Source organism: Manacus vitellinus, unplaced genomic scaffold, assembly GCF_001715985.3.
Source record: "Manacus vitellinus isolate BGI_N305 unplaced genomic scaffold, ASM171598v3 scaffold_5_pilon, whole genome shotgun sequence".
NCBI lineage: Eukaryota > Metazoa > Chordata > Aves > Passeriformes > Pipridae > Manacus > Manacus vitellinus.
In genome coordinates, this window is record NW_021940682.1 from 18474383 (window position 1) to 18493534 (window position 19152).

The following is a 19152-nucleotide window of genomic DNA, read 5'->3' on the forward strand; positions in this document are numbered from 1 at the left end:
TAATTAAAATGTCTTGGGGCTGGCTGAGCATTCTCATATGTTTGCTCCCTTCCTGGTATTGTACAGTAATGCCTATGTGAATCAGAGATTGGAAAGCAGCTTCTCCTTATTGTGTGGTGGGCTCACAGACCTTTCAGTGCAGCTGGATGGGGAAAAATTGTGCTGAAACACTGCCAGGTCTCTCTGTATGGATTCCAATGAGATAAAGTTGTTGGGACTGATTTGTAAATGATTCATACCTCCAAGTTGCTTAAAACTATGTAAAGATATGTCTCTTGATGTTGCTCCCTGTTTATATCCTTACAGCAAAAACATGATGAACTAAAGCATTGTAACATATATGAAAATTTGCTTTGGATTTCTTCCTCAAACTATAGCTGCTGTTGAGGCCTTTTGCCAAAACAGCAGATGAATAACACAGAATTGAGCCTTCTGAATAAAAAGTAAATGGATTTGGCACTGTTTATTTTTCCTGTGTCCTTGTCTCCCCTTTTTGGGGTTTGTAGAGAGGTCAGCTATATGGTTTAATAACACTAATTTATATTGCAAGCAGTGTGTTTCTTTGCTATATGATTATGTGCCATTCTAAAATTACTGTTCACAGCTCTGTAGTGATGTGTGTTCTGACTTCTTTTCCTTAAGCTTTGCTTAAACTGAAAGCATGGTGGAAGCAAGAACAGGAAAGATTTAGAAAACGGTATTTGAAGGCTGAGGCTAAACCACTGTTAAGCTCTTTTTTTTTGAAGGGGCGAACTAAGAGGAGGTTCTGAAGAGCATGTTACACAACCAGCTGTGTGTAGTTAATGCTGTCAGCTCTGGCTAGCTCCAACCATAAGGAGTTTTCAAAAGCACATAGACTTTTGCGTGACTTTCCTTCTTCAGCTACTTCTGACTTGATTGGTATTTCTAACAGGTCTTGTTTCCCTCATTTGTTCTTCCTCCTCAGTCCTAAGGATGTCTTAAATTGCAGTGTTTATAAAAATCTGAGAATTCCCAGGAGTGTTTATTAGTGTAAGAAAAGTTCTAACAAGGGAGACTGTCTTGATGTTTCTCTGTTGCAAGATGTTTTTTGTGGTCTCTCCTTTTCTCCTTTTCCTCAGCCACTGAGCAACTTTGATGTCCAGTTTCTGAATGCTGTTGGAGACCTGTTGGACCTTATTCCTGCATTATTTGAGTATTCTGCACGGGGTGGACAATGCAATGTGGAGCCAGGAGGCCATGGGAGATACCAGTGGGATATGGGACACTGCTCTGCACTGATCAAGGTGAGCACCAAGAACTTTATTTCCAGTGACTGTGTTGATTTGCAGTGTCACGAGTCTACGTTTCTGGAGTCTTTCCTGTTTATGTTGCGTGTGCATAAAGGTACTTCTGTTGATTATTAAGGTGTATTTATGCAGGTACAACTTGTGCCTCCATAGGATTTTGAGTCCAGTTTTTTTCACTTGTGTTCAAGGATAGGGAAAAGACCAAACCAAACTGAAACCACAGAGATGGACAGTGAAAAGCTACTAGAATTACTAGGGAATGAGAAACTACCACAAAGAGGAGACTGGAAGAGAGTAACTTGTTTCACCTAGCCAAGCGAAGTCTGAAAGAAGGGGTATTGTGAATGACTACAAATACATTGGGCAAAGAAGCAGGGAGAAAGGGAAAAGGATTGCATAAACTGAAGGACAGTGCTAACATAAAAATAAATGGGTGAAAGTGGCTGCTGTTTTCTGTTGATAGAGACACTCTGGAATGGCTTTCCAATGGGATTAATGACAGAAACCCCCCCATGTTTTTAAGATAAGTGTCTGCTACATCATGGTGGTAATTACATTTTTCAGTTAGAATTATCAAGGATTTAATTAGCATATGGAGACTCCAGGTATTGCAGAGCAACAATATTCACCTTAAATTATAAAACATTCATTTAAGCATTTGCCTGCAGCAAGAGGTTTCTGGCCTAACAATAATTCTTAGAACTAGGGAAATATTTTGAAAAGACATATTATAAATATATATATTTACCTTTTCAAATTGAATTTACTTGCATTTGCTTCTTTACTTTAAGGCAAATCAGAGTTATTCTCACAGAAACAGCATGTTTTAAGTTAATGCTGGATATGCTTGCAAAGATCCAATCTGAATGTGTGAATACAGGTATTCAAAATGAAACCGGGGAAAAAAAACATTCCATGTGATGCAAGTGTCCCCAGTAACCCTAAACTGTTTTTATTTTGAGAACAACACATGGGCAAGAATTGTTTCCGGGGTTTTCCGAAATTCATTAAGTGCACAGTTAAAAGCACAAGAATCTGCTCTTTCTTCAATAATGCAATTAATCTAACTACTTAAAACAAGTTGTTTTCCCAGCTTCTATCAAGTAAAAAGAAGGCAGAATATAGTGGGGTCATCTTTCTGCTTATGTTTTTCAGGTTCTACCTGGATATGAGAATATATATTTTGCCCATTCCAGCTGGTTTACGTATGCAGCCACACTGAGAATATATAAGCACTGGAACTTCAATATAGTTGATCCATACACTAGCACCAACCGTGTCTCATTCAGCAGTTACCCAGGTAAAGTCAAGAAAACCAAAGCCATGTAGCTATTCAGTATGGCATGGACCACCTTGCTGTCTTGTCTGTGAAAAGAATGATACCTCAACAAGCACTGGCTTCAATCTACCTTAAAACTTCTAGCCACCAAGAGGACAAAATGCCATCTTCAGTTTTCTGGTTTGAACATGATGTTGTCATTGTCTTTTGTTGTTGATTAATCACTTGCAGTGCTCTGAATAGTACTAGTTAAATATTTTACCTCTGGCACAAACATGCTGCTTTGGATTCTGCTCCTGTAGTCTGCAGTCATCTCAACTGTTGAACTCCTCACCTTGCCTGTAGCGTTCACATGTTTGGTAATAACAGTTTTGAGCACTTGTGTTTACCACTGTGACATGACTCGTGCTGTAATGGGATTATTAGCGAGTATCAAACACTAGCTGTTTGAAATTGTATTGACTTCTTTGATGTTGGGTTAACAAACCTTCAGTTGTTTTGTTGTTGGCTTGGTGTTTTTTTCTTTTCCACCCACATCTTCCTCTTCCAACTCCTCTATAAGCTGTTGCAGAGGGCAGTATTTTTTTATGCTGATTTCATGTGTTAGTAATATAGTCACCATAATATTTAAAATCTCCTTTGGTAAGATTAGGCCAAATGTTAGAAATTGCCAGCATTTAATGTTTCAGTGGTAAAATTCTCTTGCTAGAATAGCACAAGAAATGTGAATGTGAAAAACTAAAGTGTATCTATGACTCCCTCTTAGAGTTAGCATTGCTTAAGTTTTTAAAGGTGAAATTTCAAATTAAAAAATACCCAAACACTCAAGAGTCTTCATAAACCTTTTTAAGTGACCTGTGTGCCACAGGAGACTATCTCATTCTGATGAAATTTTGTTGGTTGATAATTTCCAAACGTTGAAATTACTGTGCCTTTGTTGAATTACTGTGCCTTACTGCAAAGGGAAGGGTCTTTCATGGGAGGGACTCCTGGGACTGTGACTAGGAAACTTTTGAAAAGCAGTTGCATTCATTTCACATTGAAAACAAGCCTTTTTCTGTGGGATTCTGGCCCTCCTCAGTGACCCTCAGGAATGCAATGTTTTCTGACAACTGAAATTTTTTTTTCTTTGAGGAAGTAGTAGAGGTGTTCTGGCAAATATCTAAGTGTGCAGCCTTTCAAGAGCCTGGGTTATCTCTGATTGCCTTGGAGGAATTTCGCTTGCTCGTTGAAAGAAATTTTGTAGAAAGCAAAGGTTTCTGTCTGAGCTCTGTTCATCACCTGAATGTTCATAAAGTTATTCTGGCTCTCAACAGAAGTACTGAGGATAATTCTGTCCCTCAGGAGAATGTGACTCTGTTCAGCACCTGTTGTGTACTGCATTGTGCTGCAGATTCAAAACCAGGAATCAGGATCAGCCACGCAGAGCATTTATTATTTTATTGTAGTGGGGATCTGTGGTGATGTCTTTGGGTTGCTCCTTCTGTGGATTCTTTGTATGAAGTGAAATACCAATATTGGGTTTTCATGGGGCTGAGAAAGCACACTGTATGGGAAAACCATACAAAGCTGCTACTTCGCTGAAATGACTGGGGTCTGTTCACTAGTGTACAAAATCCCAGTGTGCTTCCCTGAGATGTTGAGGTCTGCAAAGATGGCTTATTTTAAAGCTTGCTTTTGTAGACTCTGGCATAGCAATGTGGAAAGGTGTACTTCTGCCAACAAAATAATTGACTGAGAATGATTGCAAGGTATAGTTCCCATGAAGTTTGAGAGACCTGTGGTATGTCAGCTGTGCTCCCTGGCTGCCTGATTACAGGGTGCTATCACAGGCACTGGACAAGCATGGTCCATTGACTGCAGCAAATTGCATTAGCTATGGATGTATTCACAGACTTGCAGTTTGCCAGGGGATGAGTAAGCTCTAAAGCACTGGCCTAGTAATGCTCAAGGGACATCACATAGGAAGGAAGGAACTGCCAGATTCCTCTGCTCCATGTTATGATGAGATGATGTTTTCAGGACATCTGACTGTGGAATCTGCAGGTCCTGGCCATGGTTCAACTTGACAATTGTAACTTCCCTGCATGCAGGTTCCCACTCTTATTCTCTGTCCTTATAGACACTAAGGACCAGTAAGAAAGGCCAACCTAGGAATCTCTCTGAATAGTAACCTAATCCTAATGAACACAGAAGTATTGACTTCTGGAGGAAACAGCATTAAAAGACAGGTGTCCTTCCAGGCTTCCAGTGACACTTAACTGAGTAATTTAAAGATTGCTGTAATCCAGTAGGCTGTATATAGTCAGACTCTTCTGCTGTCCAAAAGCTGTGTCACAAAAACTTCAAGGAGTCACTTGGCTTTTGAGAAGGAATGTGCAAAATTCCTGATTTCTCCTGGGGTCATTGAGTAAAATTGTCCATGTTATTTGGCTTTTTTTTTACTGAATTTCAAAAGACAGACTACTAATCTGCAAAACTTAATATTTGTTGTGACTCAGTTTAGAGCTTCTGACACTACTGAGTAACCATGTGTGTCAGCGTGTGCATTGTACAGCTAGAAGACCTTGGGCTTCTTTGCTCCTGCTGTGCCCAAGCAGGTAGGAGGACAGGCAGGGATTGAAAAGTCTTTCCCAGCTTCTCCAGCAGTTATCCACATTCCTGTCAGGATGTTCAAGTGTCCACTGTTAACAGCATGTCTTCTCTATACTGCTTTCTCCCCTTCAGAGCAGCAGTGGTGCTGCAGAGGCACAGTTGAGTGGAATTTAATGGGACTTGTAATCTGTTTTTGCAGAATTATTTCTTCACTTGCTGCTCATTTCCACACTAACCCACCCCAATCCTCACTTGAGCTCTACTCATAGTCTTAGCTGGTGCTTCTCTTGAAAGTGTCTGTGTGCAGAGCTGCATGTATGAAAGTTCTGTGAGTCTTTGGAAAGGAGAAATGTCTCTGAGCTGAATGCTTGAGCATGCTTGACTTCAGTGTGTTCTTCAAGCTCTGGACATAAGTGCTTCATGTGATTGGTGAATCTATGCATAGCAGAGAGAACTTAAGTTGTACAGACACATTACTGTTGCTCACAAATGTTGAGGGAAGTTGTGCTCATTTGGGGGAGTAAGAAATGTGAAGATAGAGACAAGGTGCTAAATTTTGCACTACATATCTAGTAAAGATTAAAGAGAAAGCTGCACCTCTCCTCCTTCTGCCCCTCTCCTTTCCCCCCCAGTCACTTCTCTACACTGCCCCATTGAGGCATTCAAAGAAATGAGCCCAATTAACTGATAAAATTTGCAGTTTTCCTTGAATAGCTGGGAGGTTGCAGCTCCCAAGATTTCCATCCATTTGAATAGAACTCTTCTTGAACAGTAAGTTTTGAACTCCATTTAAGAAAGGGAATCTACCATTTGGACCCAAGCACTCTTTTTTGAGTAGTGCACTACCTTCTCTGGGCTGAGCCACAGTCTTTTAAAGCATGTTACTTTGATTTTAGCCATTTAAGCAAATCAGTTGAGAAGAACTCTACTGCTACCTTTGCTTCTCTGGTCTGCTGTTGGGATCTTGCTTGGTTGAGGCAGGCTATGACATGGGAATATGATGGCACAGGTTGTCTTATGAGTGTCTATACATGTGATGCTAAGAGAAGTAGTATGTGTCCCTTGCTTTGAAGTAATCTGGTGTTAATGCAGGATGAGAAAGTGCAGCATTATTCTTCCTGCCAGCTGGAGCAAGACCTAGGAGGAACAGACCACGAGAAGGCCAGCAGATATTGTTCTCAGGGGACCTGCTTGCTCATGAGATACTGCCAGACCATTTCTTGCTTCCTTGCTTCCTCCAACATCTGTTTAAAACCTGGATGGAAGCAAAGGATGTGTCTGAACTTAGGAGATGAGAGACTAGAGCTGTGGTATGGAATGTTCTATTTCTTAGTGCCTGGGAGATGTCTGCAAGTGAAGGAAGGCAGCTGTGAAGTGAAGGAAGATGTTCAGTCTTAAGAAGCAGCTGCAGATAGATCAGGAAAGATAATCCAGAGAATACCTCTGCTTTTTGGTCTGTTTATAGACCAGAACATTGAGCATCTCAGTTGGGAGCTATTCCCATGGGATAGGCTTTGGTTTCCAGGCGGTAATGCTGGCCCTTTCTGTATTTGAATGAGCACAGTGACCTTCTAAAACACCAAAAAAGCTGATGCTGTTTCAGAAAGCAACAGCCTACCTCTTTAGGAGTAGTAGCTGCCAGAAATGTGTTACCACCCACGTGTTCTTCAATATGCTGCCTTTCTGGAGAACACTGTCACTCAGACTGCAAAAAATTGCTTTGCTTGGCTGATTAATATTGACATGATGAATGAAACTCCAGACTCTGAAACCTTCAGTTTTCCAGTGGTGATTGGAAACTGAATCTAAATGGTTCAGACCCAGAAGATGCAATCAGAAGTGTTTTTGCTTGTTTCTATGTAGGAAGAGTCAGGTTCATCAGAGGGAGGGGTAAAAAAAAAATAAATAAATGTTTTGAGTGTTGCTGACCAAAATGGGATATGGGTTTACAGAGATGGTTTTACAGAAAAGAAGAGATGAACTGCGCAGAGATAACACTTTCAATTACAACAGATTATCATACATACTTAAAAATAGAAGAATGACACAAGAGGACATCAAATATCTGCTGCTATCTCTAGACTTCTCTGCCCAGGTTTTATTTTTATGAATGTCTTTACTCTGTGTAAATCTGTTGTTGGTGTTTTAACTTCCTTCGTTTCAAGGGTACCTAAATCAAAATGGTATATGCCATCTTGAAATAATTAGGCTAGCAATGGTGTATCATGGAGGGCATGTTGTGTTATAAAACATTGCAGGATAAAACTTGGTAAATACTAAGGCCCAGAAGGAAATCCCCTTGTTTTCAGCTTAGCTGAGCTTTGCAATTTATTTGAATTACGGAGTTCAACCTTCAGTTAATTCAACATCATTTCTTGTATTGACACTTGTTTTGAATCAAGTTTTTCTGTTTTATCTCAGCTGTTTATTGAAAGTGAAGGATAAAAACTACTTGATTTATTTTGAAGTAGGGCACTTGGCATTGTCACCCACATGAGAATTTGTGCTTAATTCAAATCACAACTGCTTAACAATTTCATTTCTTGTCTCCATTTGGGCAAGCACTTGACTCGTTATACAACAGTTTATCACTGGATGTCCTATGTCTTTGTATAAAATAGACTGGCAGAGCCAGGTTTAGAGTGTTTCTCTTGTTACTTATTTGAGAGAGATCTCTGCTGTTGATGTACATAATTTATTGATATTCTTTTTCTGTCTCCAAGAATAAAATACCAGCTGCCAGGGTTCTCTGCCTGTTCTATACTGATATATTTTTAGAGAACAGGTGACCACAAAGTATATTTTCATGAATCTGTTCTAATTTGAGTACTCGATACTTTAAAGAAATTTTGCTGAAATTGAGCTCTCAGACATTACTTTTGCTTGAATGAGGTCTGTCTTTAGATAAAGTCCAGGAATAGGAGGCAGAATGGAGTAGTCTTTCTTGCTGTCACGGGTTGGTGACCTTAGTTTGTTTTCCAGAGAGTATTAATAAAGCTTGCTGTAGAAAATTTCATAGTGGAACTCGACTATTGTGATGTTGCACAGAATTTTAGCATTTTATACTCTTTGAAGACTGATCCTATTAAAAACTTGTTAACGAGAGTCGAGGTTCCAGATGACTTCCCCATCAGGAGCTTGGTTAACAACCTTTATTCCCCAGCCTGGCAGCCACGTATCTGCTGAGTAATCTCAAAGTCAAGTTATTTCTGCTTTACAAGTAGTCACCACGCTATCCAAGGCATTATAGCTGACCTTTGCAGCTCTGAATGGCACCTCCTGGCGTGGGATCTGCCACTAAACCTGGTACTTCTGTTGGCATGTAACCTGGAAGGGAATCCTGCCCAGAGATCCATCGCTGTGTTGACTTTGCAGAGCTCGTAGGCCTAAAAAAATCCAGTGACAATATGTCAGAAAGAGGAGTAGGAAGAGCTTTTTCTCTTACACAGACTGGGGTTTATGATTTAAGAGATGTCCATTTCTTGGAGATGCTTTTAAGAATAGTTAAACTGGAACAGATTAAACTAGAAGGAAGATTTTTCTGCTTAGCGTGGTTTAATACAGAAGGGATTAATTTAAAGGAATTAATTCAAATAAATTTAATTTGTTTTTACAGAGTAAAATCTAAAACTGAAGTTGGTTGATGAAAATCTTTGTGGAGTTTGTACTTTGGTTGGGTTTTCACTGTTGAATTTTTTTTTAATTAATTTCTTTGTTAGAAACCAACATGCCCTAGGCATTTACAGTATGTAATCCTCAGCATAAAAATAAGACATAGCTTGACATATGGAGAAACTTCCAAGCTTGGCATGCAAATGTGAAGCAAATGCTCTAGACAAAGAATTAGGTGTGTTGAGAGCATGACAATTTCTCATTTCAAACTGTGTTGACAGGTGGGCTTAAAGCTCTTGCAGAAGTTACCCCCTCATCTTTAATCTTTGTACGGTTTGATTTCAAACGCGCATGTGTTGACTCTTCATGTCCTCTTGGCTTGTCTCTCTGTTTTCTTCTATGAGTATATCAAAGGTTCCCAAAGATAACAAAATTTGTGTTGTTGCTGTTTAAGGCTTTTTGGTGTCCCTGGATGATTTTTACATACTAGGCAGCGGCTTGGTAATGTTGCAGACTACCAACAGTGTGTTCAACCAAACTCTCATTAAACAAGTGGTGCCTGAATCCCTGCTGGCTTGGCAGAGAGTCCGCATTGCGAACATGATGGCAAATGATGGCAAAACTTGGGCAGAAACGTTCTCCAGGTGCAACTCTGGTAAGTACATTTTTATACGAACCTTGGGGGAAACGGATGTGTTCGGTGTACCTGTTACACCCTTTTCTTTTCCCTGGCAGGACATGTAACTCTCTCTTTGCTTTCATACCCAGGGACCTACAACAATCAGTACATGTTGCTAGACCTGAAGAAGGTCAAGCTGCAGAGGAGCCTTGATGATGGTGCATTGTACATTGTTGAGCAGATCCCAACCCTTGTGGAGTATTCTGATCAAACAAATGTTCTCCGGAAAGGTAATAGCTCCTGTAGTAGTTACTGACTTAGGAAAACCATCTCTTTGTGTCAACTGATGGAGGATTGTGTTTTGTAACTGGGGAGGGTTTATTGCACACTAGTCCTGAGTTTAACATGAGCAACCCTCTGTTGCCTTGTATTCATTTATCTGGTATGCTGTGGCAGAAATGGGGTGAGCATCTGTGTTTCTCAGAAGCAGAGGAGGGAAAAATAGACTTTTTACTTGCCTCCTTACCTTTTTTTCTGGTATTATTTTTCCCTGAGACCCATGAGGAAAAATATGGGATCTGTTTGAAGCAGTGCTAAGTAACTGTGATGCTGTGGGCTACTCAAAATTTTTGAGTGGGTCATCCTGAAAGATGACCTTTTGAGTAGGAAGGAGTTCTATGTTTATATTCATCTCCTGAGCTTTCCTGGAGGCCTGTTTTCTGATAAATATTTGCTCTTAAAAAGCTTCTTTAATTCCTTAGCAAGACTAGCAACAACTTGATGGAAAAGAAAAATCTAGGTGAAGCAAAACACCCACTGTCTGGTTTAATTCACAAGTGTTTACTAGACACTTACATTAGCGACCAAAAGCCTGAGCCTTAAGTGTGTGTCTGGTGCTTTGTGCTCCCTCTTCTAATCACATGCTGAGGGGGTGAATAGATGAATTGCTTATCTTCAAAATGACTGGAAATGTATTTATGTTAGCAACTGGGGTTGTTTCCCTTTGACACTTTTTATTTGCGTCTAGTTCCTTGGGAAGTTCTGGCTTATTCTAAGCATTACCACATTGTCATTATTGTTTTATGTTTCTTATTGATAATTTGGAAAGATCCCATGTCTCTTCCTTATGCATCTCTGGCTCTTTTGGCTTCCTTTGCCTTTGGCTTCTCAGTGAGCGTGGTGCAGACAAACAAGCTGATAGAGACCCTTTAGCTCTGGCACTTGAAACATTGCAACTACATCACAGTAGTGTTGTACCTGTGCAGAGAGACCAGGCTTATCAGGTACCCTGAACTCCTTTTCAGCAATGATTTGAGAGCTGCAGTGTGGCATTCCCTGCAGGACTGAGCCCAACTTCAGGGCTTGGGCACACAGTGACCACTTCTTCCCTCGGAGATCTTGTGGCTGCTCTGTTCTTGAAGGTGGCAATTAGAGGTTACATATTACTTCACGTTTACAGTGTGTTTTTTCTCAGATATCTAAATGCACCTTGTGGGTATTGGATAACACAGCAGTTTGTGTCTGGGAGTTTAACCATTAAAAGGACAGGGTGGGCGAAGCACTGCCGAAGTGCTGCCTTGGAGACCTCAGCTGCTGTAAGCCAACACTGCTCCTGTAAGTAGCAGGAGCTACTCCATGCTTGCAGTACACCTGCAAGTGTACTGCTCTTGGGACTAGCTCATGTTATATACTCCCTGCTTAAAAACTCCTTGGTGCCTGCCTTTGAAAAAAAAAAAGTAAAAAAATTAATGTTAAGGTATAGGTATCTATTCTTATTTATTCCTGCACCCAGATTCTGACCTGGATGATCTCCTGGCTCTTTACAAGCGCTTCTGCTTTCTGCAGTAGACTTGCTTCAGGCAGTTTTATGTTGCCTACCTAAAACTCTTCTCTGGAGTTCTGCCTGGCATCCTTTGCTCTTCAGAGTTAAAAAAACTGCAGGATTCACACTTGCTTTGGGAAAAGTTAGTGCAGGGCTCTGCTCTGCTAATCAATCACTTCCTAACCCTCAAAGGCAGCTATTGGCAAGTGTGCAGCAATCCTCCCATCTTTTCCTCATCACTGTATACAACTACCACTGCACAAAGCATGTGTGTGCTGGCCTGGCTCCTGTTCACCCCCTGTAGCTCTCGTGGTCTGTGTGTTTGTGTGTTGATCCATCCCTGCCATCTCAGCATGGTGTAGTGTTCTGCCCTGGTGAGATAGGAAGGGAGCAAAAAACAGGAGCGACTTCAAGCCTCTCACTGTGAAGTTTGGTAAGTGAGGTAAGTGATCTTGCACGCCTCTGAGGCTGAGCAGGAGGGCTGTGGCTGTGCTGTGTGTTCACCTCCGGCTCCTGCAAGTCTGATCACAGCTGTTTTGCAGGATGAGTCCTCAGGGTGGATGTCTGGGGGCGGGTTGCCTGGGTACAGTCTCCAGTGGTGTTACACTGGGAGTCAGCCCTGGTCATACCAGTGTTACCTTATTGTGTTCAAACCAGTTTGCAGTGTTGTTCCTTGGCATGCAATGCAACATGGAAAATTGTTTCTTTTCCTTTCTGATATAAGCAAGAGCATCCAGCTTTTCTAAGTGATTAACAGATTGGGGTTTGTCTCTGGCAGGTTACTGGCCTTCATACAATATCCCTTTCCATGAAAAGATTTACAATCTCAGTGGGTATGCGTCATATGTTGTCAAGTACGGCATGGATTTCTCCTATGAGCTGGCCCCAAGAGCAAAAATCTTCCGTCGAGACCAGGGCAAGGTGACTGACTTGGAAAGCATGAAGTACATCATGAGATACAACAGTAAGACACGTATTTATGTACTGCAGAGCTGATTTCAGTAAGCACTGTTACATTTATTTCTTGGATTATAGCGGGAAGCTGCAGCCTCACATACGGATCAGTTATATTACCCTAAATGCAGAGTACGGTCAAAGCAAATAGATAACACAAACTTACTGTTGAGGTAGGAAACCAGGCTAAAATTGTTCTATCAGGAACAAGGGCCCTTGGGCTTGCTGTTTGACTTTTCCAGAGTGCTTCTGACACTCCAAGAGACATTGTGGGCTGCTATTACCTAATACATCTACAACCTGTCAATCTTGAGAGCCTTAAACCCTAAGCAACAGTTAGGTGGATTAAGTATGAGAATAATGTTGATAGTTTAAGCATTAATTAACACACTAATGTTTTAGTTGTTGATAAGTCAAAGACTTTTCCCATGCCAGCAAGCAATGCACAAGAAGCTGGGAGGTAGCCAGGACATCTGACCCGAAGTGGCCAAAGGGATATTCCATACCATTCCATAGTATAAAATGTCATGCTCAGTGTATGAACTAAGGGGAATTGACTGGAAAGGGCTGATTGCTGCTCAGCAGGTTGTGAGCAATTGGATTATGCATCACTTGTTTCTCTTTGGTTTTATTACTTTCTCCCTCCCTCTCTATCCCTTTTCATTATTATAATTATTGTTGTTTTATTATTGACTTTGTTTCAATTATTTTTCTGATTCTTCTCCTGGTCCCATGGAGGGTGTTGGGTGGAAGTGGGAGAGCAGCTGTGTGGTATTTAGTTGCCAGCTAGGATTAAGCCAGAACAGTAGGTAACCTCATAGACCTTGAGGTTTGTCCAACTTCCCCTCCTTGTTTGCAGCTACTGCAGTGGGTGTTCAAAGATTTTGCTCCTTACCACTAACTTTAGTCCAGAACAGGAACACAAAGGCTCTCATTGCTGCATTTCCCCACCCACCCACCACTTCCCCTTCTCTTCTGCTTTTCTCTCTTGACAAAGTTTCTATAAGCTTTCATCATGTGGAATTCCATCATGTGTAATTGCAGATATGTGTGGTTAGAGGTTGGCAGCGGTGCCCCTGGGATGCAGAAATAGCTGTATGGCCTTGGATTAGGAGTTTGTCTACTTAATGTCTTGTCTTGAGCACTGACTTCTAGCTGGTACCGGGGGAGGAGCACGAGAGCAGTTCGATAGAGTGCACTTACCCAGCTTTTAGTGGCTCTATTACTTTGCACTGGCTTTTTGTGAGGAGGCTAACTTATTTTCTTTTCTTCTTTGCTTGCCCCCCCCCCATTTCTCTCCAGACTACCAGCGTGATCCTTATGCTGAACATAATCCTTGCAACACCATTTGCTGCCGGGAAGACTTGAATCCTTCTTTACCAGTGCCTGCAGGCTGCTATGACTCCAAGGTAAATTATCTCAATTTTAACATCAGCTGAATGTTTGCTGCAGCCTGTTCATGCTCTTGTCAGACCTGTAGTAGGTTTCTCTGGACTAGGGCAGGCAGGGCCAGGCATGTCTGTTCCCTCTTTATGCTGTCCCAGTGCTTGGGCAGATCCTCAGATTGGAATTCTATTTCCTATCCCTGACATCAGTCCTGGCACAGTGGTAGAGGATAACAGGGGGATGTGTATGAAACAGCTATGTCCATGGGAACTTGTGGTGCTTGGGGGTTAAACCCCAAAGCCTTACAGGAGTAGGAGCCTAAAATAATGCTGAAGTGAGTCTTCACCTCACTCAGGGAAGGTGACTTGTACAGACTCAGCCTCCTGTTCATGGGGCCTGCGTGGGTGCCTCCCCAGAGCCCAAAGGAATGTGTTTTCAGTCTCAGTTTAGCTTTATCTTTACAAAAGGCTTGCTAGTGAGCCACCCTGCTCTGGGGCTCCACCTCTCTGAAAAACTGCTTTCTGAAAAGTTTGGGGAAGATGACTTTGCATTTTAGAGGGATCCTTAGACTCACTGTCCTGCAGAAAGCAGCATTTATTTTGGGCAGATTATGTGGTATTTTCACTGTCAAGGGCAATGCCTGAGTAAGCAGCTGTCCAGCCCTGGTGTGCTGGGAAGTTGTTCAGTGTTTTATCCTGTGGGGTGCGGCCTGCTGTGTTCCTGGATTACGAGTTTGGTTGCTAGGATGGGACCTGTGAAGGCTGTTTTGGTAGTGCCAGTGCTGTGTGTCCAGCTTGCACAAGCCTGGCCAGCTGTCTGTTGCAGTGGCCAGTGGGAGGCTCCTCAAGCTGGTTAATACAAGAGGAATGCAGAAAAAGGCTGTGTAGAGGTGTCTGGTAAGGGAGTGGGTCAGTGAATGCTGTTTGTGGTGCCTTAGCCAGCACGGTTAGGCAAGGGGAATGGGCTGGGCTAGGGATAGACAGGGGGACCTAAGAGGGGTATTGAGAGAAGCAGTCCAGAGCAGAGGTGAGACCTGTTTAGTTATAAACCCTACAGGAGTTTGGGAAGATGGAGCAAGCTGGGAACCTCTTAGGAGATAGTGAAGGAACAGGGCGGAGTCTGGGCAGAAATATTAACTCTGTGCTGCCTTTCTCCATTCCTGAATTACCCCAGCATGCCCCAGGGAACGGCCCAAGTGCTTAACATGCAGTAGAGCTCAGGTCAGAACCCTGGTCTGCCTGCTGAAGCCTCAGCTCTTTTGGAGGCACACAAATTGAGGGAGGATTGTCCTGAGGGCACTTTCTTTCAGCCTGGCTAGTGCAGGGGCTGGAGGGCAAGTGTGCTTTGCTGCTGCCAGCTGAAGATGCCTCTGTGCAGGGGAGAAATGCTGCCTGATCAATGTGCATTTCCCCTGCTCACTTCTTTCACTTCACTGTTACCAAATCTCCCAGAGCTGTCAAATCTCCTGCTGTCCGGGATGGGGATGTGTCAAACACCGTGCAGTCCTTTTGCCCTGAATTCCTGTCCTTTGTTACAGGTGTCAGATTTCCGCCTGGCATCAGCGTTCACAGCCTCTGCCATCAATGGCCCTCCAGTGCAGGGAGGGCTCCCTGTCTTCACCTGGAGACGATTTAACCGCACGCGGCACCAGGGCCTGCCAGAATCATACAACTTTGATTTTGTCACCATGAGGCCCATCCTGTAAAACCAGTGTCAATATCCTCATATGGATTTTTTTTAATGAAAATTTTATTTCTTGTGTGTAATAAATTGATCTGGATGTCCACATCCTTGTGCCTTACCTGCTTTCCCCTGTCCTGCCTGCTAAGTACTTGGTACTGATGTTGGCTGCTTCAGTGCAGTCCAGTGCATGTTCCTTTCTTCTGAGCTATTTGGGCAGCCCTTCCTCTGACTAGGATTGATGGGAAGCAGGTAGCACAGCTTTCTGTTGATCTGAGCCATCATCAGCTGTTCCCAGAGCTGGAGTGAAGAGCAGTGCCACCAATGAGAGTGATCTGTCTCTAGCAGCAACATGGGACCTGTCTTCAGGGCTGGGCTGAGCCAGGTGGCTGCTGTGGGCTATGGTGGCCTTATATCAGCATTAGTTTGATGTCTGCCTTTTGTCTGAGGAGTGCCTGCAAGGTGTGCTGCAAGATTTTGCTTCCCATCCAGGAATGTCACCAGTGGAGAGAGTCAAGGCTGTGTTCCCCATGGCAGGTGGGTCTGTTATCTACAGGACACAGCTTTCAGTGGTGTTGGCAAGGTTTTCTTTGTCTGGCCAAAGCAGCTTGCAATGATCAGTCTGCCAGAGGGGATGAAGGGCAAGCAGCCTGATGCTTTTGGAAACGTGCCCCTGCCACAGCTGCAGCCTAACAGCAGGGACAGAACTGTGGTGCAATGGATCTCTTGCAATGGATCCTTTTTGCAGTGGATTGGCTCATGCAGTTGGTGACATCTTTACCTGCTCCCTCAGCTGTGGCAGTGGAATGTGACAGTGAGATGGATGTGAGAGCCAGAGCTGGATGCATTACTCTTAGTTACCTGTGTTTATGCTGAGGAGTTGAGTCACTGGGCTGTTTTGTGCTAGATATTATATGTGTAATTAAGTAAAACAAAATAAACAGCTCTTTCCACATGTCCTTGATGGTCCAAGCTAAACAGTGCACAGCACTGCCCTATATTATGAAGGTGAAGAAGGATGAGCAGTGTGAGGTTTTAATCAAGCCCCTGGAGTTTAGCTTGTGTGATGGGGAAGGGAACGAGTTACTGCAACATGGGTCAGGTTCTACTCTAAATATCCAGTTGTCACAGTAGGGCTGATTTCTGCCAAGGAAAGAGGGAGACCAGAAGTTACAGGAAAACTATTGTTAAGGATGAAAAATCCATGCAGGGACTGAAATGGTTTGTTTGCTGAGGTAGAAGGAGGTAGGTGTGAAAGGCTGGAGAGAGCGTCTTTGCATGTGCAGGGTTAGGGGAGCACTGCTTAAAATGACTAACTGCTGAAGTACTCACCACAGAGCTGTTTTTTGCTTTTCAATACAGTCCTTTGTTTGGTAAAATTTACTGAGCCAAATGACTCAGCTCTGGTACCTACACAGATGCAGTGTAGGTATTGGTGTCTGTGCCAGTTGCAGCTGTGCCTGTGCTAGAGGAGGATGAATGTGTCATGTTTGCTTGATGCCCTGGTGCTCTCCACCTGCATGTATGGGGAGGAGTCTGCCATGGTCACAGAGTTTTAGACACAGCACCCCCTCTTACTCCTACCTGAGTCAGTGAAGGTGCCTTGCTTGCCCACAGCTGGGACTGCAGGGACCTTGGCCTCTGTGTGAGCCCTTGCTCTGGGTGCCTCATCCCTGCTCCAAACTCTCTGTGCAGAGACCTCCTTCCTGTGGTGGTGGAGCCACTGGCACAGATTGAATTGAATTGGATTGAATAGGCTGTAACAGACATTAAGGAGCACACTTAAAAGATGGAGTGGAGCTGGGTCATGAAGAGCAGCACAGGGATCTGAGCTGCCAGCAAGCAGAAGACCAAGAATCAGCTGCTTGTTTGAGACTAGAAGCACAGGGGGGCTGGAGGATGGCTTGACTTCCCTGTCACTCCTAGAAAACACAGAAACATTGCAGGTTGTATTCACTGCTTTTTCACACAATCTTATATGAAAATGCTAATGGAGGAGTATTATTAAAGTTGGTTCCCAGGGACCAGGAAGTTACCAACTGATTTGTGTTGTTCTTGATCCAGGGCACACCTAGATGCTTCCCCCTGCAGGGAGTGGAGGTGCGTGGCACGTGATGTGCCCATGACATGCCAAATATGCACGAAAATAGGAGCTCTGAGTTTCTCCCATCTGGTGTCCTACCCTGAGGCAGGAGCTGCTTTGTGCTCCAACCCAGAGTTGTGGGAAAACTGCTCTACTTTTAGGAGTCCTTTTCTATGAGTAAATATTTACATCAATGGGACCTTATGAGCCTTAGGACTTCATTCCGTGTGACTGTGATTATTTTTTTTTGCCTTTGATGATTGTGCTGTTAAAGGCCACTGCATTCCTCTTACTGTGCTTCCTTTGCTGTCAGGGCAGCCCAGGTTGATCTGCCAGCCATGACCACAGCAGCTGGGTTGAGCTCCTCTTCCCTGCACAGCTGCACCAGTGACCAGAGGAGAAGGCTTTGAGTAGGGCTGCATGGCCCTGCAGGGGCAAGAGGACTGACAGCATAAGTCTCAGGCAGCCACATGAAGTTTAAAGGTCTCTTTGAATATCTTATTCCCTTCTGCAGATCCCACTTGGAGAAAAAAAAAGGGGGGAAGGTGTGCTCTAAGCAGAGGATTTGTGGCAGAAGTTGCCCCCTACTTCCAGATTTTTCCAAGTCCTGTAGCTTCTGTCTCCTAAACTTCAGGTTTTCAGGCTTGGCTGGAGAGACACTTACTTGGTAGGGAGATGGAATTAGGAGGTCGTTGTGATAAATCTCTCTTGCAATAAAGAAAAGAAACCTGCTGTTCAGTCACTAGGCAATGCCTACAGAGGAAATGACTCCTCCCAGCAGGACCACCAAAATTACCCATGTAATGCAGGCTTTCACTTCCTTTGCCATTCCCCTTTTCTGAAGTCCAGTAGCAAACTCACCTCTCGTGGTTGTATAGTGCCAAAGCCACCCTGCAGCAAAACAGTGAGTGCTCTGCATGTTCACTTACTCACTTGGCTTTACTCCAGCACAGACTGCAATTACAGCAGTGCTTGAGCAGAGTGGTTACACTGTATTTGATGATAAAACTCATGTTCTAAACTATGTGCAGTAGGTATACTCTTAGTCTAAATAGCCAGTTTGAGAAACTCAGGACTTTGAAGTGGGATTGTGCTGAGGCATCACTTCACAGGAGTCCATTATCTTCTGCTTGGTGACTTGAAGCAAATTTTAGTAAGTGCAAGGAAACTAATTATTACCATCACAAATTAACTACATGCCCTCGAAGTACAGGGTCAGCACTAACTCAGGGTAGGCATGTCTGTAACTCCAAGTACTTTGAGTTCTCTACAATTTGGCAACAGAGTTGGGTCCAAGAATCAGCTTTTCCCAGACTGCCATCTAGTCCAGCATCTTATTGGTCCCATGTCATGGTGCCATTCCTGGCTTCTACCCTTGAAGCAGTAGGGTGGGGAGCAGAGACTTGATCCCTGCACTGAAACACCCTTTTCATTTACCCCTTATTTCATTACTCTTGACCAATGCAATTAGTGCTGTGCACAACAGCTGTCCCCTGGCTTGAGAACCAAGGCCAGTTGAGTGTGCTGGGACCACTGCTGCAGGCTCAAGGTGCTGTGAAAAACCAAAGTCATAATCCAGTACTTTGATCCAAGCCCCTTGCTAAGAGTGACTATTTTTTCGGAGATCAAACCTGGCACTCTGGAGGAAAATTGTTTTTAGAGTAGCACCAGCAACTGGGTTTCCATTCCTGTATCCCTCTGGGGCGACTCTGGGGAGCAGGTTACTTGATTTTGTCTGTCCAAGCTTTGCAGAAGTGCTTGCAAGGTGGCTTTCCAGAAGTTACAGCACGCTTTTGTTTCTTGCTTCTGTGAGGGCAGCATCATGCAGTTGCTTCCCTGGGAATGACGAAGAGC

General features: G+C 43.3%; 1 protein-coding gene across 1 annotated transcript in view; it reads left to right on the forward strand.

Annotated features, from left to right (window-relative positions):
• PLBD1 (phospholipase B domain containing 1) overlaps window positions 1–15802 on the forward strand; it is a 35797-nt gene extending 19995 nt beyond the window's left edge. The window contains exons 5-11 of the mRNA XM_029963590.1: window positions 1101–1265; window positions 2424–2568; window positions 9209–9409; window positions 9523–9663; window positions 11974–12159; window positions 13452–13558; window positions 15073–15802. Of these exons, the coding sequence (XP_029819450.1) occupies window positions 1101–1265; window positions 2424–2568; window positions 9209–9409; window positions 9523–9663; window positions 11974–12159; window positions 13452–13558; window positions 15073–15240 (1113 nt within the window). The 3' untranslated portion in view covers window positions 15241–15802. The remainder of the gene's footprint in view (window positions 1–1100; window positions 1266–2423; window positions 2569–9208; window positions 9410–9522; window positions 9664–11973; window positions 12160–13451; window positions 13559–15072) is intronic.
• Window positions 15803–19152: the final 3350 nt, after the last annotated feature.